General features: G+C 35.8%; 1 protein-coding gene and 1 long non-coding RNA gene across 2 annotated transcripts; both read left to right on the top strand.

Annotated features, from left to right (window-relative positions):
• The first annotated feature begins 10,396 nt into the window (after positions 1-10,396).
• On the top strand, positions 10,397-13,147 carry LOC147566858 (calnexin homolog 1-like). Its single transcript, XM_086653417.1, has 4 exons — positions 10,397-10,554; positions 10,646-10,715; positions 11,563-12,632; positions 12,902-13,147. Exons 1-4 carry the CDS (start codon positions 10,465-10,467, stop codon positions 13,043-13,045), a joined length of 1,374 nt encoding a protein of 457 aa, XP_086509543.1. The 5' UTR covers positions 10,397-10,464; the 3' UTR covers positions 13,046-13,147.
• Positions 13,148-19,981: 6,834 nt separating this feature from the next.
• On the top strand, positions 19,982-24,526 carry LOC147566857 (uncharacterized). Its single transcript, XR_015230584.1, has 5 exons — positions 19,982-20,173; positions 21,187-21,374; positions 21,457-21,526; positions 21,853-22,587; positions 24,358-24,526. It is a non-coding gene; the product is annotated as an uncharacterized LOC147566857 (long non-coding RNA).
• The last annotated feature ends 19 nt before the right edge of the window (positions 24,527-24,545 follow it).

Below are 24,545 nucleotides of genomic sequence, written 5' to 3'. Positions count from 1 at the left end.
ATTCCGGTAAGACCGGTTCGTTCCTCAGAGACTAAGTGAAACCTATTCTAAGACTTGGAAGTAACTTGGGTTTTGGTTTTGATGAGGTTTTGGTAATAAAATAAAATAAATAAAATATTAAAATAAAATTACGGAAAGAAAATAATTACAAATGATACAAGGAACTCAAATGGGGGAGAGCCTAGGGTTTTCTGAATCCGTCTTCCTAACAATTCTAACGACAAATTAATTTTGGTCTGATTAGATAGTTCTTTATATAACTCAGGTTTTTAGTCCATGAACGGTCTAAAAACCCGGAAGATTTTATCGTTAAAATGGTAAAAACTTTAATAAATTGTCGAGAAAATGATTATTACGACTTCATCTAAACCCTAGATAGAAAATTAGTTCTTCATGATAAAGGATGGAAGCTTAAATATATGGAAAAAGGAAAGAAAAGTAGAAAAGTTGGATTTCTTACTGATTTTGTAGCCAAACAGAGCCTTAGGGAAGTGATTTCCTTCTGATTTTCCACTGTTCTGCCAAACGCACCCTCTGGGAAAACGATTTTCTCGTCTTCCCGGAAATATTTTCCCTAAGAGAAAATTATTTTCTCTCCTATTTTCTCATCTTCTCCAACTATCTTTCTCTCTCTAACTTGCTGTTTTCTCTCTTTCTCTTTGAGTATTCTATCTCTCTCTCACAAAGTAAACAGAAAACAAAAAGAAAAGAATCAAAACAAGATGAAGATAGTGATTTATTAAAACTGAATCTCTTGGTTCTGTTTTTCTCTCTCTCTACAGTAACTCTCTTTCTCTCTCAACTCTTTCTATCTAACTCTCTCTTTACAATCTCTCCTTCTATCTTGATAATCTTTTCCCTCACTAAAAAGGATTACAAACAGAAGAAGAAGAAGAAGAAAAATAGATGATGATGATGATGATCAATGGATGGTACTCTCGGTTGTCTCTCTCTCTCACTCCATTTCTTCATCCCCAGCCGAGAGCTCTTTACATCACTCTCTCTCTCTCTAATATAGTCGATTTTGGTTGAGCTACCAGAGGAAAACTCTCCAGTCGAGATGATGATTTTTTTTCGACCCCAAACCGAGATGTCCCTCAAATGGTTGCTCTCTCTCTCTTATATATCCAGCCGAAATCTTTCCATCTTCGGCTTTCTCTCTCTAGATTATCTTCTATGTATCCTCTCTCTATTGTATCAAACAACCAAGATATCTTCTCTGTTTAGTTGAAGAAATCTTTCCATAATCCAGCTCTAATGGCATCCTTTTTCCTTCTCAAAGAATTCTTCTTAATATCAAATGAATCTTATCTCTTACCTTCTTTGATTTTGAAAGAACCAAATTTCTCTTTGTTTTCTAATGATTCCGAATTTCCGATAATAGAAGAAGATTCAATCTATATGATCCTTTCCAACTCACCCCCCGCGATCCTGTCTCTACTCTGTTTCCACTTTTTAATGTTGAAAGAAAACTCCAGCTGCCTCATTCCTTTTAGGGGTAGGAGTTGCAAAAGTTAATTAATTGGAAGGATTTTTTAGGGAGAGGCCCAAAAAATGGAGGGTAAATAAGCATTACCCCCAGCCCAAAAAAAAAATTAGAACCCAGTCCAAATTGTCAGGACAGCTCACAGTTTCCTGGTTTTTATTTTATTTATCCCTCTTTTACCCCTCCACGGGAAATTTCTGTGTTTTCTGATAATCTGACGGACGACAGCGAATCAATTAATTCCCCGTACATGACGTCATGTCAGAGAAACATTCAGATTTTCTGAAAATTCAAAAATGGCGCCATTTTTTGACGAAATTTCAGCCAATTTTTTTGGATCCCTCCCATTATATTTTGTTTCAACTCCTTCTTTCTTCTTATTTATACATCCAAAAATCTTCTTTTCATCATTCTTATTTTGTTTTTCACATTTTATCTTCTTCATCTCTTTCAATCTCTAAAAACATAAATTTTCTTTTCTTTCTCTCTCTAAAAGTTTTATTTTCTTATTTTTGGATGTCCATCATTCTTTTTTGTTTCACATTTTATTTTCTTCATCTCTTTCAATCTCTAAAAACATCAATTTTCTGTTCTTACTCTCTCTAAAAGTTTTATGTTCTCATTTTTGGGTGTTCATCATTCTTATTTTGTTTCACATTTTATCTTCTTCATCTCTTTCAATCTCTATAAACATCAAAGTTTTCTGTCTCTCTCTCTAAAAGTTTTATGTTCTTATTTTTCTTCTTCATCACTCTTATTTGTTTCACATTTTATCTTCTTCATCTCTAAAAACATCAAAGTACATAACCAAATGTCCAGTGCACAGAACCATTTCCGGTACAGGAGAAAATTCCCAGTTCAAAAGTGTCCAGTACTAAACCAAATGACCAGTACATAGAACAATTCCCGGTGCACAAGAAAATTCCCCAATACAAAAATGTCTAGTGCATAACCAAATGACGAGTACACAGAACAATTCCCGGTACACAAGAAAATTCCCACTACAAAAATTTCTAGTACATAACCAAATGGCTTGTACACAGAACAATTCCCGGTACACAAGAAAATTCCCAGTACAAAAATGTGTAGTACATATCTAAAAAATGACCCGTACACTAAATAGTTCCCGGTACACAAGAAAATTTCTTTATACAAATCAATGAAATACTACCAAAAATGAAGAAATTTGTTGAGATTGGAAAGAGATCAGAAATAAATCTGGAAAAAAAGAACGAAATTTGTTGAGATTGGAGAGAGAAATATGTGTGGGAGAAAATAAAAAAGAAATAAGAAATAAATCTGGAAAAAAGAACGAAAATGGCAAGTTGGTAAATTTTGTAATGGCAATTCTGTAAATTCATGGAAAGTACAAGGTTTAATGTCAGGTGCGTCAGACTATTTTCCAAAAAAATTCGAATTTCCCGGGAATTTTTCGATGGCAATTTTGTGAATTTATGGAAAGTACACAGTCTGATGGGAGGCGTGTCAGATTACTTGTCAGAAATTTTCGAGTTTCCCGGGAATTTTTCGATGGTCGTTTCGTAAATTTCAAAAAGAAGAAGGGTGTTTCGGAAATTCCACCCCTAGCCTGACTTTTTTGGACCTGCCCCTCATTCTTTATCTGCAGTGGGCCTGATACATATTGTTGGGCTGATTTTGGGCCTTTTGCCCAACCCCTCTAATTGGAATTGGTTGTGAGATGCCAAAAGTTAATTGGCTATATATCTTCTCTGTTTTACCAAAAAGATAACACCCACGTGTGATTGCATCACATAGGACAGGCTGGTCGAGATCTTAGGGGATTCTCTACACTAGGGATTACTTGGTCAACGTACTTTTAATTAAGGCCGCGGCTTTGGGGAATAAAGAAAATTCTCCGGGGAATAAATTCTCGAGGGAATCCAGATTTTTTTGAAAATTCTCCGGGGAATAAATTTTTATGGGGAATACAGAATACAGTTTTTTGAAAGTTCTCCTCCATCTCATCTGTTCTCTCTGCCACTTCATCTTCTCGACACCTCATCATCTTCTCCGGTGAAAGTCGCCGGCCGGCGACCTTCAAACATAAAAAAAAACTTTTTTTTATAATTCTCTCTCTCCTTTCTTTCCCTCTAATTTTTTTTTCTCTCTCTATAGAACCGGTCGCAAGAAGGGTTAGGGAGATCCAGTAGTTCTGATAATCGTAGAGGTGTTTTTCTTATACAGATTCATTAAGAAGAGGAAATGACAACACGACAAATCGTTCCACAGAGTCAAAGAGGTAAATTTTCTTCATGTTTTCAATCAAAACCCTAAAACCCATCATTATGTTTCTTTGATGATCTTTATTTTTTGTTTATGTTGATTTTGTTTGGTGGGTGTTTCTTTGTTGAAGAACTTATTTATCTTTTCTTTTTCCTTTTAATCTTTTAGATTCTTCACTGAATATCAACCCTTCCAGTTTTTTATCGATCTTGATCTACTTACCCGAGTTCTTTCTTCAATGAAATCTCCATTTGTTACATTGTTCTTGGGTATTTAGTTTGATTATTTCACAAACAAAGATCTTGATTTCCCCTTTTCATATTAGGGTTAATTTGGTCTCTTAAAGTGTATTGATATCTTACTCATCTTTGATTGAATGATCTCTTTTGGGTCCTTTTCGATTTTGCATCTTGGGGGTTTAAGATCATGATAGAAATTATTATCTGGGTTTTGATGGAACATTTCAGATGCTGTAGCACCTAGTATAGCCAAGCCAAAAGCTAGGGCACAAGGAGCTCAAAGAAAGAACAGAACAGTCCTTGGAGATATTGGGAATTTAGTCATTATTCCTGGCGTAGTAGACGGGATACAAGTACCGATTAATCGACCCATCACGAGGGGTTTTTGTGCACAGTTACTTGCCAATGCACAAGCTAATGGAGCAGAGAATCACAAGGTAAAAACTTGAATAATCCCAAACAAAAAAACAACAACTTTTTTTCCCCTAAATTTCTTCTGATCAAATTCATTTTGTTGCCTTCTTCTAACATAAACAAGTTCCTGTAATTGCTGATGGAGCTGTTGTTGCAAAAAGAGTACCAAAGGCAGTAGTACCCAAGAAGGTTACAGTTGTAGCCAAATCGAAACCAGAGATAATCGAAATCAGCCCCGACAAGGAAGAAGAAGATATTAGAAATGAGAAACCCAAAAGCCATAGATCAACAAGGAAGAAAGTTCAGAACAGACCAAAAGCCATAGATGTTCTAGAGAAAGAGAGAGAAAAGAAAAAAAATAGAGAGAGAGGAGAGAGAAAATAAAAAAAAAAATTTTTATTTTTATGTTTGAAGATCGCCGGCCGGAAAATTGGCCGGCGGCGACTTTTGCCGGAGAAGATGATGAGGTGTCGAAAAGATGAAGTGGTAGAGAGAGGTGATGAGATGGAGGAGCCTTTTTATAGCATCTTCTAAAATTAGAAGCCCCTTAGCAATAAAAAGAAACATAAAAAGTCAATCTTATTTGACTAGTTTTAAGAAAAGTCTTTATTCCCCGGAGAATTTTCTTTATTCCCCAAAGCCGCGACCTTAATTAAGCAGGGACAACCGTCTGATTCCTTATGCCATGCCTTGTCTGCCAAATCCTACCGGCTTACGTTAATAGCTTGTCCCGTGTTACACCATAGCAAAGGCTAAGCTAAGTCCCGATTGTGACCCTCCTGTCCCACAATTGTACCGCATGTGTACCGAAATTCACATCTTCTGTTCCTGAACTCGCCACGTGTTGCTGAAAGATTTGCTTTTGACCCAAACTTTGACCTGGTCTTGTTTTCTCGTCCGGACTCCGATTCGGTTTTCGTTTTCACCCACGGGCTCGTCTTGGACTCTACTTTAATTTGAGCACCAATGTTGACGAAAATACCCTTGTCATTAAAATGACCAAAATGCCCCTCAAGTATGTCTTTATCATGATGTTTCCGCATCGAACTCCGTAAATGAGACCTGAGAAAGAAAATCAAACAAATAATCAGAGTAACCGCTCGAACTGGACTAACTAACCCGAGTTAAGAGGTTCAAATGAGACTGTTTCATGTCTCATCAAAGGACCATTAAAAGGAATATTGTTTGACTCCAAACTGAAAATAGGATTTCTACTCATAATCATTATGATTAAATAAAGTAGATTGTTATACTCATATTTGAATGGGATCAAACACTAGAGGAAGTGAATTTATTTCTCAATTCATTATCAGGACACAAGGTATTTCCATCATGATCTTGCATGTCCTGTTAAGACATATTCTTCATTTTGGACTATAAGTATTTCCCTTTTATTATCCCTCTCTGTACTTTTTAGAAGACCTAATTTATGATGAAGGAAAAGGCTTTAGAGAGAGAAAGAATGGAAAAAGAGGAGGAAGAGAGAAGAAGGGAAAAAGAGAGAGAAAGAGAAAAAAAGGCGAAAGATGAAGGTGGTGGCCGAAATTTGTGGTGGGATGAGATTTGAGGAAGATGAAGATTAGGGGGCAAGAGACAAGTTAACTACTTTTTGGATCAAAAATAAATATGACCATTAAGTCCATCATAATTGACTAAATCCAGGCTTTAAATTTAAACAACCTGATATCATCTTTCTGTCTGAAACAAAAAGGCGATCCCATAATATTGCAAAGCACATACCCATTAGTAAAATTTATGCCAGCCATTATGTAGAGTCTTCAAACAAAGCTGGTGGACTGGTCCTCTACTGGAAGCATCATTTAAACATAAAAATTATCCAATCTAACTCCAACTTAATTCATGCTGAGATTAGAGATACATCTAATATGAACTCCTACCTCACAGGCTTTTACGGCTGCCCTTATAATAAAAACAAAATTCGTCCCTGGAAAATGCTAATAGACCTTAATGTGAACCTCAACCAACCTTGGGTAGTGATAGGTGATCTTAACAGTATCCTCGATCCACCGGAGAAAAGTGGTGGCAAGGAATCATCTAATTCTTACCTCCCCAAAATCCTAAACATCATTCAACTTCTAGGCCTGGTGGATTTAGGGTATCAGGGCAATCCTTTTACCTGGTCCAATCGTCAATCGGGCGGAAAGCTAATACAAGAAAGACTGGATAGAGCTTTAGTTAATGATACTTGGCTCCAGTCCTTCCCCAATTCTAGCCTAATTCATCTAGATACTAGTGGATCTGATCATAATCCTATTTTCCTTAGTACCATTAATATTAATAAACCGAAACCTAAACCGTTCAAATTTATCAGAACATGGATGTCACATCCGGATTGCCATGACTTTATAGCGAACAAATGGAATAGTAACAATTTTCACTCCCCTCTTCAGATTCAACCTAACTTAACTAAATTAGGGAAACATCTATCAAAGTGGAACAAGGAGGTGTTTGGCAACCTCGACATTCAAATTAATAACACTCTAGCATCCATCCAAAATAATAATAACAACAGTAATGAACTTAGACAACATAAAACTCGTCTAGAAGAATTATATAGACAGCAGGAAAGCTTATGGAAAGAAAAATTACGTAATAATTTTGTGACCTTAGGCGATAAAAATACAAAGTATTTCCATTCACAAGCCATTCAGAGAAATCGTAGTAATCGAATCCTGGCAATTAAAGACCAAAATGGGGATTGGAAAGATGACATAAATGATGTCACTAACATCATTACTAACCATCTTCTGACCATTAATACTTCTTCCGATTGTAATAGATCCACCACTATTCTTGATCTCTTTAATCCAGTCATAACTCAAGCCCAAAACCTAGACATGACAACAATCCCAGACAAAACAGAAATTGATCTTGTTATCCAATGGCTGAAAAAGGATGCCGCCCCTGGTCCGGATGGTTACCCTCCTTTTTTCTTTCAGGCCAACTGGGATACGGTGAGTAAGGATATATACCAGATTGTTCAGAATTTCTTCCAAACAGCAGAACTTCCCCCAGAAACAAACCATACACATATTTGTCTTATCCCCAAAACAGTTGTTCCCCAAATCCCGGCGGACTATAGACCAATTAGCTTACTTAACACCACCTATAAAATTATAACAATAATCCTGCCTGAGAGGTTACAAATTCATCTCAACCAAATAATTTCACCATTCCAGGCAACTTATATACCTGACAGACAGATCTCTGATAACATTATAATGAGCACTCTTTCAAGCATATGAAAGGTACCACAGGATTTTTTGGCCTCAAGTTAGACATGTCTAAGGCTTATGATAGAATAGAATGGTCTTTCTTGATAGATATTATGAGGAAACTAGGATTCTCTGACCACTGGATTAATATGATCTCCAGTTGCATTTCCACTGCCTCTATGGCAGTGCTCATAAATGGTCATCCAGGACCAAAATTTTATCCTTCGAGAGGAATTAGGCAAGGAGACCCTCTCTCCCCTTTCCTATTCACTATAGCAATGGAAGGTCTTAGCCGACTTCTTACTTCCAATCCTGACGAAGGTAAATTCGTAGGTTTTCCTACTAAAAATCAGGATCTTACAATCTTTCATCTCCTCTTTGCAGATGACTGTATCATTTTTGGGAAAAATTCAATTGAAAACGTGCATAATCTTAAAGCCATGTTGACCTTATTCTATTCAGCTTCAGGTCAAACAATAAATTATAACAAATCCAACATTTTTTACTCCAAAAATTCTCATCCAAAATTCAAGCGAATCATCATGAAAACCCCTAAGGTGAAATATGCTTCAACTTCAGAAAAATACCTCGGAACCCAGCTTTTCATTGGTCCTCAGAAAACGAAAGTTTTTAACTCTATTCTAGATCAAATAAAAAATAAATTATCTAATTGGAATCACTCCTTCCTCTCTCAGGCTGGCCGGACAGTAGTTGTTTCTGTTGTAGCGGCAGCCATTTCCCGATATCAGATGCAACGCTTTGCTATTCCCAAAAGCATAAGCAAAAGCATAGAGACTCTTCAAAAGTCCTTCTGGTGGGGAAAATCTAAAGGCATATGTACCAAAGCATGGTCTTACATATGTCTTCCTAAAAAGCTAGGAGGGTTAGGAATTCATCACCCTCACGTTGATAATAAGGCCCTCCTTAGCCAGCTGGCTTGGCGCCTGAAGTCTGACTCAGACGCCATATGGGTCAAGTTTCTCAAAGCTAAATATTTTCCGCAGTCCGAATACCCAGGCCCAGCCAAACCTCATCATTCATGGAATTGGAAAGTACTCAGAAAACACTATGATCTCATAGAAAACCACATTAAATGGGAAGTGCACTCAGGAGAAAACATAAATATATGGAAAGACAGTTGGATCCCAGGGGAAATTCAACATCTACAGAACACAAACAATTCAGAGTTGACTAAAGTATCTGAACTCATCATTGATAACAGATGGGATGATAACATTCTGAGTCACACCTTTCCTGAAAATATTTGTAATCTTCTTAAAGCTATTCCCATTCAATCCGAGGGTACAGATAAGATGGAATGGAATTTAACACAATCAGGTAACCATTCGGTTAAATCCATGTATCAGCATCTAAGTTCAGTCAACCAACCTACTTCTCCTGAGGAAGTAAATTAGAATTTCATATGGTCTATACCCACCATTCCTCGCATCCAGCTTTTTATATGGAAAATATGCACTAAAGCACTACCAGTTAGACAACGCATAGGAAAATACATTGGTAACATTATTAACTGTCCTAACTGTTCTGAAACTGAACCAATAGAACATGCTCTTTTGCACTGTCCCATAGCGAGAAGTATATGGTTTCATTTTAATGTCATTTCGACAAAAATCACTTCTCTGTCTGAATGGATCATGTCGTGGCAAAACCCGGAGCAAACTAGTTGTACTGCTGATAACATTCACTTTGTCACAATTTTATGGTATATATGAAAAACCAGATGTGATCACTGCTTTCAGCAAACGTTATACAATGTGGACACTATTTTAGAGCTAATTAAAACATTTCCAAAAACAAGTAATGACAAAATGAAACCTGATGCTACAGCAAGCGCCAAGTGACAACCTCCAATCTATCCTTTCTTGAAAATTAATGTTGATGCCTCTTTTGTCAATGTGGAACAGGTAATAGGCACTAGTTTAATTGTGCATGATGCCAGATCGAAATTTGTCTCAGCGAATGTGAAAATTGCTAGAGCAAGAAATAGCGAAGAAAGCGAGGCTATAGTCATTCTCAACAGTCTTATTTGGGCAAAAGATAACAATCACATGCAGGTCATTATTGAAAGCGACAATATCAACCTGATAAAACACCTTAATAATCCAAAGCATCAGTTCAATGGCAATCACTGGTACATATTCGTCAAATAAGAAACTTAAAGCATGAGCTTCAGCAGGTGAAATTCAGTTATATCAAAAGAACAGAGAATAATCAAGCGGACAAGCTAGCTAAATGGTCGCGCAGAAAAGAAAGATCTAAGGAGTGGTCTTGTATTCCGTATTTTCTTCTTAATATGTATTGTAATGCTACTCTTACTTATTAGTTTAAATATATACATCCTTAAAAAAAAAAGGGCTTTAAAGAAAGGGTGTTACATGGTTGTTACATAATTTGTCCTAAGGTCAACATTCAGGACCAGAAAAAACAAAAAATGGCATCACTCGGCCAATCACAAAAGAGCAAAATTGGGGCAAGAATCTGACTATGTTATGAAACAATTTACTGTTATTAAAATCAGGTGGGAGTAGTTGGAATGAGAGAGAGAGAAGGAACTCAACATGGACTTATTCTCACTACAGAGTATGAACTACAGACTCCCTTTTAGAGTTTTAGTCAGAGAAAAGAAAAATAAGAAGAAGAAGAAAGACCCTTCTACTAGTCAGAGAAGCAGAATTTTCCATTCTCCGAGTTAAATTTAATTATATTATATTATTTATAAAATTGTATCAATAGTTAGATTTCTCAGTATTTAAGTTCAAGCTTCAAGATGATAAAATTGCATAATTATTTTGAATTGAATTAGTGTTTGAGCTATACAAATTCCATGGAAATGAAATCATTCCTTTTGCAATTTAGTTTTCTTTGTTTAGTTGAATCTGTTATTATTTTCCAGATTTATTGTGCTTCTGATGTGGTAATAATAAATAAGGGTTTCTGATTAATTTACATAAAGAATTTGAATTTTGTGAATATAATGTGTTTTATTTGTGGGTTTAATTTTTCAGGTTTTTTATGAGTCTTTTCAAGAATCATTTGAAGGCAGATGGATTGTATCTGAGAAAGATGGTTATAAAGGTTAGTTAAGTAGTAAAATTCATTTAGATGTGCTTCTTTTTTGTTCTTGGTAGTGATTGTTTCTTTGTTCTGAGTCTTCGTCTAAATTGCTGATTCGAGTTGATATTGGTGTATTCGTATCTGACAATTCAGACTCAGACGAGTCAGATTCAACCACCACCTTAATATGACCTTAGTTCTACGAGAAGAAAACTGTCTTGCTTTCGTGCTCTTGGTTCCCTCTCTCTGTAGGAAACCCTTACAAAAGTCTCTCATGGCCTAATAATAAAACTTGGAGTCACTTGTAAATATTTTTTTTTTCAAAAATCATTTTTTTTTCAAAAATCATTATTCTTCAAAAATCATTATTTTTCAAATATCATTATTCTTCAAAAATAATGAATAATGATTTTTGAAAAACACAATGATTTTTAAAAAAAATAATGATTTTTGAAAAAAAATAAATAATGATTTTTGAAAAAAATATATTTTAAAAAAAATTAATGATGTTTGAAAAAAAATAATGATTTTTGAAAAAAATAATGATTTTTTATAAAAAAAAATAATGATTTTTAAAATAATTATTTTTGTAGAAGGGAAATAAATTTTTGTTGATTTTAAGTTTGAAATTTAGGTTTATTAATCCAAACTCCTAGCAAATCCTAGGGGGTAGGGTAGGATTTTGGTCCAATACAAATTTTGGAATTAGGAATCCTTAGGATTCAAGAGTCCTAGGATTCTTGGTACCCAAACAGACCAAGAATTCATAATTCCTACCAAACACACCATAATGTTTTTTTTCCCTGTACTTTGTTTGGCTCCCATTGGCATTTCGATTTGGTAATAATTTTCTCATTTTGTGTTTTAGGTGTTTGGAAGCATGCTAAAAGTGAAGGGCATGATGATTATGGACTTCTTGTGAGTGAGAAAGCCAAGACATACGCTATAGTGAAAGAGCTCAGTGAACCTTTAATTGTTAAGAACAGAACAATTGTTCTGCAGTTTGAGATACGCTTCCAAAATGGATTTGAATGCGGTGGTGCATATCTTAAATACCTCTCGCCCCAAAAGGGTGGATGGAAACGAGAAGAGTTTGACAATGAGTCTCCGTATACCTTCATGTTTGGACCTGATAAATGTGGTTCCAAGAATAAAGTCCTCTTCATATTGAGACACAAGAACCCCAATAGCGGAAAGTATATCGAACACCATCTTAAGTACCCTCCAACTGTCCCGTCTGACAAGCTCTCTCATGTCTATACAGCTATTTTGAAGCCTGATAACTCATTGATGATTTTAATTGATGGGAAGCAGATGAAACATGTGAATTTTCTCGTAGGAAATGATTTTGAACCACCAATTATCCCTACCAAAACAATTACCGATCTAAATGATTCAAAACCAGCAAATTGGGATGAGAGGGAAAAAATCGAAGTTGTAAAAGTAGTAAAGACTAACGATTGGGATGATGATGTACGAACTAAGAAAGAAGACTACGAACAAACATGCCAAGAAGATCAAAATGACGAAGAAAATGGTATGTGCAAATTGGTACTCAAGTCTAATAAGAAAATATGCATGAAAAAACCTAGTTATGGTGAATGGAGCAAGCTTATAAAGAAGAACCCAACTTGTAGAAGAAAATGGTATACACATCTGATTGACAACCCAAACTACAAGGGCATTTGGAAGGCAAAGGAGATTCCTAATCCTTACTACTTTGAGCTTGACAAGCCTAATTTTGAAAATGTTGTTGCCACTGGAATTGAAATTTGGACTGCCGAAGATGGTATATTGTTTGACAACATTTTGATAGCAACTAGTGAGGAGGTTGCAAAAACAATTAGAAAGGAAACATGGAAACCCAAATTTAAAGTTGAGAAAGAAAATCAGGAAATAGCCAAAGAAGTTTTAGTTAGTTTTCTTAAACCTATTAATGTGAGTATTCTTGCTCTTGACTCTCTTTTTAAGGGAGGTTTAAAAGCGCCCTGTGTAAGTATTAAAGGTGTCTCCTTCACTCACAAACTCTCTAACAAATTTGTCTTGAGAGACACGCCTTTAACACTCAGAGGGACGCCACTCTCTTTTTTTTCTTTTTCCCCAATGTCAGTCTTTTGGTGTATTTTTTTATTTTTTTATTTTATTTATTTTTTTTTTGTTGAAAGTCTTTTGGTGTTACTTCTAAAATCTTATTCTTTTTCTTGCAGAAAAGAATAGTTGACTTGATCAAGTGTAGCAGAGTGGATATAACTTGGAGCATAACCTGGGGCACACCGGCTACTGTTTCAGTTAGAGTTTATTGTTTTCCTTACGTGGAATTAAGTTTTCGTTATGAGTTCAGTTTATTTTGAATTTCTTGATATATTTCGAAAAATAGCCTTCCTCGTATAGGGGGTTAGGCTGGCGTTCATATTCTAGTCAATCTTAATATTTAAAAGTTACATTTCTACATCTAATATATGAGCACGAAGAGAAGAAAACCTAAACAATGTGAATTCACATTCGCCATTGACTATGGAAACAATAAGACGAAGAGATATGGTGTCCACCAAACACGGTATTAGTATCCTATTTGCAATCTGAATTCATATTGGTGGCCAATAGGGGGACAAACAAGATTCTTATGTGGACAACTGAAATTGGGTGTACAAAATAATCGATGAAGGGACACATTAAATTCCTGTGTGGACAACCAATTTATAAACCTCCGCACTTTTTGCAAGTCTACAAGTCAATCAACAAATAGGGTTTCTATTTGGACAACTGCGTAATCATCTAAACCCCAATAAACCTGGTAGATGCATCCACTGGTTAAAGAACAATTCAAGAGAAGAATCAGTCAATCCTTGAACTCAACAATACTTAACTCAGGAGAAGAAGATACTAAATATTTTGTTTACCTGTGTATGGGTTTGTCTGTGTCTTTGTGCGTGTGGGTGTATGATAAATAATTTAGAGAGAGAGAGAGATCAGAGATAGGCTTTAATTTGAAATGAAAGAGAGACATGGTTTGAAACAACTTGAAACATTTAGTGAAGGATGAATAGAAAGTAAGAACAAAGAGAAGTACTAGGAGAGAATTTGATTCCTTCTTAAGAACATTTTCATAACTATTAACTAGCCCTAATCAAGACGCCAAAATCAAGACGCCATAATCATCAAAAACTCCCCAATCTCAAAAAATATTTTTTTTAATTACCCACTTTCTTAATAAATGAGTTTGGTGAAGATTAACTCTGAAAAGATGAAATCCCAGACACTGAAAAAAGATTGTGAAGGAGTACTTGTTAAGTTGGTAGAAGGATTACAACCAGGAGGCAATTTAGCTGAAGGTTGTTACGGTTTATTGTGTTTTTAGAGAGAGAGAATAAGTAAAGTTGAGAAAAACTTATAACCAATTCTGTTTTCTAGTAAATTCTCAAGAGAGAGAAACGATGAAGGATGAAGATGAAGGAGAAATTTATTTTTCCACTCATTATTGTTGTCTCCACTTATTGGCCACCTTCATATTAGGGTTGTAAAATCTATCTGGGCTCACGGCTCCCTAATTGGGTATTAAATAAGGCCGCGGCTTTGGGGAATAAAGAAAATTCTCCGGGGAATAAATTCTCGAGGAAATCCAGATTTTTTTGAAAGTTCTCCGGGGAATAAATTTTTATGGGAAATACAGAATACATATTTTTGAAAGTTCTCCTCCATCTCATCTGTTCTCTCTGCCACTTCATCTTCTCGCCACCTCATCATCTTCTCCGGCGAAGGTCGCCGGCCGACCAATTTTCCGGCCGGCGACCTTCAAACATAAAAAAAAAATTATTTTCTCTCTCATTTTTTTCCCTTTCTTCTCTCTCTCTAGAACAGATCTAGAGAGAGAGGTTTCACGAAACTAAGTGCCAGCAGCAGCAGCGTTATCAGCAGCTGTAGACTACAGAACCAACCAGGCCACCACTACCACCACCATCTTCTTTTTAGAGAGAGAGTAGATGAAGAAGAACATCTCCTTGTTTGGACCTTAATAACGCCATCAGTGAAGATGATATTACTAATACTACTACTCTTGAAAATACTACATTGTTCTCTTCCTTACCACCGTCTTCTTCATCAATTTGTTTGGAGCTTTGGCATGCTTGTGCAGGACCTCTGATTTCACTTCCAAAGAAAGGAAGTATTGTTGTTTACTTCCTAAATTTGTTGTAAATTGGAGAGATTTCTTTTACAGGTTCTTATGTTTCTACATTTTTTGGGAATGATTGATTATTTGGGTTGTTGTTTTTAATCATTAAAACCCTAAATCTCTTGTATAACTACCAGATTCAACAGAAATGGGAAGGTGGGAAGATGGGGAAAGACATTTTTTTGGAACAAGAAGAAATTGAGGGTGAAATTGGTAACAACTCCATTACTACTACCACCACCCCTCACATGTTCTGTTAGACTCTTACTGCTTCAGATACAAGCAGAACTCACTGTACAAGAATCTTGCTCCAATTTACAACAAATTTAGGAGAGAAAATCAAGCCCTTTAAAACTTATGTTTTTTTTTAGCATAATCCTTAGAAAGTTCTATTATTGAAGAAAACAACAAAAAGTTTCCAAATAACATGTCGGAGCATCATATGTGTTCATAGATCTGGTCTGTTCTCATTTCTCTCTCTCTCTAGATCTGATCTAGAGAGAGAGGAAAGAAAAAAATATATATTTGAGAGAGAGAGAAAAAAATTTAATTTTTTTTTAATTTTGAAGCGCCGGTCGGAATTTTTTTAATTGGCCGGTCGGCGACCGTCGCCGGAGAAGATGATGAGGTGGCGAGAAGATGAAGTGGCAGAAAGAGGTGATGAGATGGAGGAGTTTTTTTATAGCATCTTCTAAAATTAGAAGCCCTTTAGCAATAAAAAGAAACATAAAAGTCAATCTTATTTGACTAGTTTTAAGAAAAGTCTTTATTCCCCGGAGAATTTTCTTTATTCCCCAAAGCCGCGACCATTAAATAAGAGGCGGAATTAAATGAGTGATTTTGTGAACTAATAATAGTGATAGTGTAAAAGTTTTAGATGCATTTTCTATTAAGTACTTGGGTTTACCCATACAGGATTCAGCGAAAAAAGTTAAGCTTCTCGTCAGGGTCGGTCCTGAGATTTGGGAGGTCCGAAGTGAATTTTAAGGATGTGGCATACCCTCGTTTCACCAGAAAAAAATAGTATATCGAAACCTTCTAAAATTTTTCTTACGCGTAATGTGAGGACATAACACTTATGTTTATAACTTGCAATCTAAATCAAACGATCTGATTTAGTTACTCGGATTCGGGGAGAGTCCTCGTATGTCCTTCGTCGATCTCCCGATCAAGTGGTTCAGCGAGTTCGAAACTCGGTTAACTCGATTTGAGTCAGTAGCTTGTTCAATCTTCTTATTTTAACCGAAAAAATATTAAAAAATAATTATCTGGAAAAAGAACCCAAAGCAATTTCAGCTTTCTTTTTTTGGTGCTTATGGTGATAGTGGTGGTTGTGGTGGTGGAGGTTTAGTAATGGTGGTTGTTGTAGTGTTGGGGTTTAGTAATGGTGCTGGTAGTGGAGGTACCATGGTAAAGGTTTAGTAATTATGGTGGTGGTAGTGGAGGTACAATGGTGGAGATTTAGTAATCGTGGTGGTGGTAGAAGTATCAAGTAAAGTAATAAAAAAATTACAATTTGATGATGGTGGTTGCGATATTGAAGTTTAGTAATGGTGGTGGTGGTGGTGATGGTAGTGGAGTGGAGGTACGATGATGCTTAGGCTTGAGTTTGAACTTGGGTTGTTTGGACTCTCTAACATGCTTTCTACCAATTGAGCTAAACTAGGCCTCTTGTTTCTTTTGGTAACTTGTTTATAAAGATAAAATAAATTGGGGTCCTCTTAATCCTTTCTTTGTAGTCTACGTATGAGGCCCTTTGGCCCTGAGGGTCCGAAGCGAGGTTTTGTCGCTTGCATCCCAGGGTCGGCCCTGCTTCTCGTAGTGGCGGATCCAAAATTTGATTCTGGGCGGAACGAAATTATTTTCCGAAATAAAAAAAATATTATAAACATAATTAACAAAAGAAAAATTTAACACAAATACATGGCATAACTAGGATTTTACATCAGGCGTGACTGATCATAAGTTAAACAATATGAAAGAAAGAATGGAAGTTTTAGAGGAAGAATTTCTAGTGTAAATACAATTGCTTGACTATATATATTAAAAAAATTTTTTGATGAAGAAACATTGCATTAAAACCAACAAAAACAGACGTACAGAGTCTCTAATGTAAAACAAGTATAAAATTAGGGACTACATTCTAAATTTTCCTTTGACCATTGCGTCTACCCCATTTAGCTAGTGTGTCTGCTTTGACATTGCATTCTCTCGGAACATATGTGAAGATTATGTGAGAGAAATATTTTTTAAGGGTCAGAGATTGATTCAAGATTTTTTGGATTGCCAGTGGATTGCGTCACTTGTGTCATTGATGAACTGGATTAGAACTTTATTATCACTTTCTATTTGCACGTGATTTATCTGCAGTTGAATGGCCCATAGTCTTTTGGGACTATATATGTTAATTGTTAAACAAATACTTTAGCTTCTTTTGTAAAAGCTAAATAGGTAGTTTAGAAAACTAAAATTCATAATATTTAAAATATCCACCTTGAAAATCATAGATAAGAGAACCTCCATTAATGTAGGCTCTCTTATGGAAAGAGAAACAAATCAAGATACAATATTAAAAGACATGAGTATAAGGGACTAAAACAGAAATTAAAAAGGAAGAAAGACGAAAGGGTAGAATCGAAAAGTTTAAATTTAATTTTTTAATAAATGCATAAAAAACATAAAAGAAGGGAATCCAGACATTTGTGCAAATTTAGGAGATCACGCGGAAAGCTAGTCACACGAGTCCAATCGGGAATAAACCTTTTCTATTATAATGTAGTGTATAATATTTATTGGGTTAATTCTGTTTTGGCCCCCGTTGTGACCAACTCGGTATTTTGGGCTCCATAAGTGTTCGACAGTTTGATTTGGCCTCCAAGGGCCAAAATGGAATTATCCTAAAAATTTTAAAACATAAACTCCACCTCATCCTTCCCTCTTTCCTCCATTTCATCACATCTCGCCTCCACTTCATCCCTCTCGCCACCTAATCATTTTTTCTAGTGAAGGTCATCGATCGACCAAATTTTATTCTTAAATGTTTGAAAGTTGCTATAAAATTTGATATTGAATACATTTTGATTATCAATTAAGATTGTACTGAGTGGGACATTCAAATGACGTAATTATCATATAATAAGTAATTCAGACTTTAAACCTTGCAAAAATATCAATTAATCACATATTAGAGTCGGGTATTGGGTACCTATCGGGTCCGTGTCGGATATACCCATTTTGATTGAGACCAGCAACATGGGCCTCTCGGTCATAACAATAATGGGCATCTCGGCAAACTCCAACATAGTTATTTAGCAAGTCCAAGTTTTAGAAGTTTCTTTATTTCATATTTCTATTTAGGGTGATGGCAATCAAGAAGATTTAGTTATTTAGAAGTTATCTCTTTCCTAGTTTGTGTCTATCTAGACCTTATAAAAGGGAGTTCAGTTTGTCTTTGTTATTTAGATCTTGGAATATTATCAATCGAGTTTATTATTTATCAAGTTAATCGTTTTTAACGTTGTTTTATTAGTTTATTTAGTTATTTTATCATAGTTTTAATGCTAGATTCCATTACTTTAACGCTTCCGCAACAATCTACATCAGCTGGTATTCAGAGCTTGAAGAAACTGGGAACAGATGAATTTTTTTTTTATGCATGGATACGTCTCTTCTTGAATGTTTGAAAATTTTTTTCACGTTTATGTTGGGATCCTAGTCGAGATCCACGTCAATTCTATATTGATCGAGAAGATGAAAGAAAAATTCATAAAGTCTCTAAAGTTCGACTCTTCGACGTTCCATTTCATATAAATTTTTGGATTCAACACATGGAAGATTGATTCAGAAATAAGATGTTCATGCCAAAGATAAGGTTTTATTTGTTGAACAACATATGTCGCAAAGAATCAATGAACAATTCAATGCAATGCAATGAAGACTCATTAATCAAGGAAAAAAGATCATAGACGATTGGACTGTATGGTTTTGTATGTCTCTAAGACTACCCAATATTGTTAGTGGAATCTCAAACATCTATATGTTTAACACTAGGTTTCCAGGATCGCATGCATGAACTAGTAATGAGTTAATAACGGAAAGAAGAATACCTTATTCGCTTTCCTAAAATTCAATTTCGTTGCCTTTTCGGATGATCAAGAGCTTCAAAGTAGTAGTTCCTCTATTTGAGACATCGACTAGGTTGACTTGACCTCCCTCCCTTTAAGTCAGCTAGGACCTTGATGAAGGTTGAGACGAATAACTCCTTTTTGACTAGTTAGAAAGAACTAAGAGTTTTTTTTTTTACTAAAATCTTATCTCTCTAAGATGTGCGAGAGAGTTGATTTTCTCTTGAGAAAATTTCACACCTTTTCTGTTCTACAATGGTCCTTATATAGAGAAACCCTAATTAGAATCCCAGTCCAATTAGGTTTCAATAAGAGCACCAGAAAAGATAAACATTAGAGTCCCATCTGATTGGGAATCCCAACTAGTATGGATTCCCATTAGGGTTTCCCCTAATGATGTCTCCGACCAGAGTAACTCATTAATGTGCTTGGCCTGGCCGGCCCACTCCCTTAGGATGGCCGGTTAGACCAACTCTTAAGTGGGCTTGATCTACCCGGTCCATAGTTGCCTTTTAAGTCTTTTCGGGCTTCCCTTTCGAGTCTGGTTCTTTCTTTCTGTTCAGCGCTATCAGACTGGATCACATTCATCTATGGGCAAGCTCCCACTAGTCTTATCTCTCCGTTCAAGTTACCCCTCTTATGTATAACCCGTGTAGGATCCGGTCTATGTTAGCCGTGGATTACGGAAGTGATCCGACGATTGTAAGCGTCTTCTAGCTAAGCATTACGACTCCTAATTGGACCGGACTGGATGATCTTTTGGATAAGGTCATCGTCATCCTATTCGCCAAATTACACGCATTAAGATAGAAGTTTATAAGGCAGTGCCAAAGAGACCTTAAGTTTGTGAGGGAATGAGGCGCCTATAGCACTTACAGGAGCCCCTATAAAACTTCCCTTGATGGGAAATAAAGTGAGTGTGTCTTTTCGGCACCTACCACCTCCACTATCTTCAATGCGAAATAAAGTGATTCGTCTTTGCTTCACCTACCACAACCACTATCATCAATCCCAACTATAAAGTGCTTCTTCTCTTTGTTATGAGTACAAATCAAACCCTAGATTCAAATCTATCCCCATGCGTATGTTTTCTTTGTATTAGAGAACCCTCAAATCCAAGTTCCAATCATATAGAAATCTTCTGGTATTTGAGAGGGGAGAGAACTGTATTTGATAACATCAAGGTAAGTTGGTTTTGATTCATTTCAATTCTGTGTTTTCTTTAATCATGAATTCTTCTTCTGCTGGTTCATTTCTACAATAAATTTTATCTAAGATAAATTGGCCAGTCAGGTATAACAAATGGAAGGTCCTAGGGTTTATGAGGTTCTGGATCTCTACTTTATAGAATCAATATTATTAGCATGGGAGTTCATAAAAGGGCAAGTAATTATCTTAAACTAAACTAGACATAATAGAACATGAGATTTATCAATCAGGGAATTATAGCTTGAACACTATCTAGGTTAACCATGGGTACCAGGAACTTATAGGAAGGCTACTTTATGATGCTGGTAGCGTTTGTTATTTTTCTATGTTGGATTTGAAGTTCGACCCAAATTGTGATAGTCCCACATTGCTTACCAGAGTGTCTGGAGTCTGGGCTATAGGTGTACGTTCAAGCTTAGTAAGTGGCGAGCTCTTTTGGGTGGGCTCGTGAAGCCTTCTCTTAGAACAAAACCCCGTACATGTGGGCTTGGCCTGAGGTGCGGAAAGCGGGGACTGGGACCATATCCTTAATTGCTAAGGCCAAGCAATGAGGAAGAAAAAAAACACCATCTTAGTCTCGTCGGAATTGAGGACTCCACACGTTGCATAAATCAGTTTTACACATAAAGAAATATTATTTTTATACATTTAGCTAATGATCTATTAAACCACTTGTTTCACTCTGCATCTGTTTTTGTTGCTCAATTTCTTCAACCAAAGTCTGTATCATTTTGTTATGTCAATTGCACATGAAAATTATCCGTCTGCTTTTGTTGGTGAATCAATAATAACTTAGCTTCAATTCCAAAGAAAGACAATCTCTCTTTGCGGAAGCAAACACTTATAAAAGATTGTCTTTCCGTCTATGTCAATTAAGTAGAGACTTCTTCATGGTCTTGATATTCTCAAGCTTGTTTTATCCATAACTAGTTACTAGCATTTTTGTTTGTCAAGTGTTTTGTTTGTTAATATGTATGATGTGTTTCAGGTGTGCAAGGATCATGGAAAGATTTGGAGACATGATGATTATGCACTTCTTGCATGTGGGACAACCAAGAAGTATGCCATCCTTAGAGAGAGTGAGAGAGCTCGCTCAAACATTTCAGTTGAAAGGCTAAGACGTACAGTTTGAGATTCGCCCCGGAAAATGACTCAATGACCCTATAATAGTTCAAGGTATTTAAGTTACCAACAACACTGTAGTCCTTTCTCGAGGCGAATCTCAAACTGCAGGTTTTAATTCTTTGTATGTTCTTAGTGCCCTTTTCAATATACAAGGTGTATCCTGCATCAAAAGGGACCGAGCTATAGCATTTGCACAAACGCAGGTGAGTATGTATCGTGGTCCTCTATTTTAGATTTCCTAGGCTCCAAACCATCGTGAGAATTAAAAATCCTTAACAAAAAACCATCGTGAGACTAGACCATTCCTTTAATATATCGGAAATGCTAGCTAACCCAGCAAATTCAACCCACTTGGTTGACAAGTACATCTATTTACATACTTGTCAACCAAGTGGGTTTGAATTTGCTGGGTTATCTAGCGTTTCGGTAAACTTTTACTTGTGTTGAAGTTTGTATGAGTTTACCATCTCTTGCAAAATGGCCTCATAAATTTTTGTAAAGACACTAATTACATTCTTTTTCATGACAGCTTTTGCTAGCATTAGTTCCCAATATTTATGGCCCCCAAGCACATTAATTATCAAGTCTTATACTTCATTATCAACTTTTTATTTTCTCTAACTACTTTTTCGGGTTCTAATTAAATGTTTTTTTCGTTCTCCATCACCTTCAACTCTCTTACTTCCACTTTAATCTTCATTGTCATCTTCTTCAACATTTCTGGTGATGCTTACGTTCATTTTCCATCTGTCTTGATCATCATCGTCTCCATTTCCCTTTAATATGTAATTTTCCAAATCTCAAAATTAACTATCCAAAAACATATTGAGATAATGAAGAATAAAAGTACCAAAAGAGGTTCACTATGGGGATGATGAAGATTAGCCATGGAAAAGAAGTACCAAAAATAGATTGAGATGATGGTGAAGGTTGGTTGTAAAAAAATATATGTTTTGGATATGTATTTTCTATTTTTTTTTAGAGAATAACTATTCAAAAAAGATGATTCTCTTTATCTTCAAGACTTTTGAGATTTGGAGGAGTGTAGAGGAAAGGAATATAAAGATGATGATGAAGATGAAAAATGTTAAAGATGATAATAAGCTTCATCAGCAAAATGTTGAAAATGAAGATTGAAAGAAAAGGTTAAAGATGAGAACATTGTTATTTGAAGATGACATAGGGTGCTAAGAGAAAAAAAAAATTGATGAGAGGAACTAAGAAGTTGACAATGAACAACAAGACATGACAACTAATATGTTAGGCGACTGTCTGGTATGACGTCAGCAAAAAGGCGTTTTTTCCTCTCCTTCCTCACGAAACCCTAGCCGCATCAACAGCTCTAGTCCCAAACCTTGCTTTCATACAACAATTTCTATCTCTACTTGCTTGATTCTTGTTTTAGAAACCAAAAATCTCAAATCCCTGAAAGCTTCTCTATCACCCGAAAAGCTCATCTCAAAATTTCAATTATTGTTCATCTAAACAATGTTTCTAAACCCTAGATCCAGTCTGTCATCATAAAATTCTCTGAATTCTGATCAGCAAATTTTCGAATCAAGAAGAAAATCACTTCCCAGTATGCGAAGGATCCGTTTCAACAACAAATCATAACAAATTGCATGTGCGAGAAAGATGAAGTCTCCATGAACAAGGGTCTTTAAAATCAGGGAAGTCCATTTTAATTTAACTTGTAGTAAACCAGGGTAGTCCTTTTGATTTTGAGGTTCAGTTCAGTTTTGTCTTGGTGGCTTGGTAGAATATTAAGTGGGGTTGCTGAACTTTTGAGTCCATCTTTTACTTTTCAATCTCCTAAATAGAGTTACCTGGTATTCACCTTTTGGACACAAATTTGACCTGAGTTCTCCATAGATCAGTAGTATGAAATTGAATCAATCTTAGAGGGTAGACCTCTTCCGCCCTTTGCATGTCCGACTTACTGCTTTTACAACCTATTTCACCCCTATCTTGACTGTTATCAATTTGGAGTCTTTACCTTCAACCTATTAATACCAAATCTTGCCTCATAGATACTCATTTAATCGGAATTGAATGTCTTCTTTATTTTCTCTGTTGATGATTAGCTTTGTATCGTTAGAGAGCGAGCTTAGAGCCCAACATATGGTGGTGTTTTTCATCCCGTTCTTGGTAGCAGATGATCTAACCCTAGGTGCACACATCTCTTCGACCACAACTGAATATAATTTCTACCTTCGATCTCATCCAATCGGCATCCAGTACTGCACCCAAATAGCTTTCACCTCCTGGAATCATATTAGATTTATGTGGATCCATCGTCTAACTTTGTGGATCATGAGTTCATACCGTTTATCCTATAAGAGGTTCAATATTAGTATTAACTTACCTTTTGATCCTGGATGACTCCATTCTTTGCATTTTAATCTCCATACTCGTCGTGAAGTCTATGTTACCTATCTTCCAGCTAACGTTTTGATGAGTACTAGTGTTTTTGGTGATATTATAGGTGTAACTCTGAATCCAAGTTCTGTAACATGTTCACTTCCACCCTTTTACGCAATTTTATTGTGTACTTATGTCGGATTAGCAGGGTATTCATACTCGGGCTATGACGGCGATCCCATTTCCCAGGTGTCTAAACTATTTCTACATTGTAGATTTCGATCGAATATGGTCTCTGTACATGGAGAATACTGGCAGGATACCCCGGAATCTTGCAGACACCCACGTTTCTTCCGGAAATGTTGGGTGTATGCTTAATCCATCTTAAATGTTACATGAAGTTAGATTCGAGCTTCATCTTAATAGATACCAGACGGACTTTCAAGTTTAAATATTGTATCTTACTCAAGAAGAGCTGCCAGCCTTGCAAATTACAGAATGAAGACTACTCTACAAACAGAAGTTATAATTTGCACTTCTTCAGTTCTGATATTTTGTTGTATTTCTTTAATTATGGTATTTATGTTTTTCTTCTTAGTTTATTGTAAAGACTTCTTAATATTAATGTATTCCCTTTCAACAAAAAAAAAAAAAAATAAAAATAATATGTTAGGCGACCAAAAATATTGTGTAAATTGCCTTTGCACAAATTTTGTAATTAAAAGAAGTGTAATTAATGTGGGCCAAAAGTGATTTATGTAGTTTTTTTTTAAAGTTAGTAGTTGGTGGGATGTTGAGTTCATCTGGGGTTTAAAATGGAATTTACAACTTGTACGCCTTTACTCTCCAATTTTGACCTAG

This window comes from Eschscholzia californica, unplaced genomic scaffold (genome assembly GCF_041429995.1).
Source record: "Eschscholzia californica isolate CP2 unplaced genomic scaffold, dmEscCali1.0.p SCAF_1, whole genome shotgun sequence".
NCBI classification, from domain to species: domain Eukaryota; kingdom Viridiplantae; phylum Streptophyta; class Magnoliopsida; order Ranunculales; family Papaveraceae; genus Eschscholzia; species Eschscholzia californica.
The sequence above is the reverse complement of the archived record's forward strand: the minus strand, read 5'-3'. Positions and strand labels throughout refer to the sequence as shown.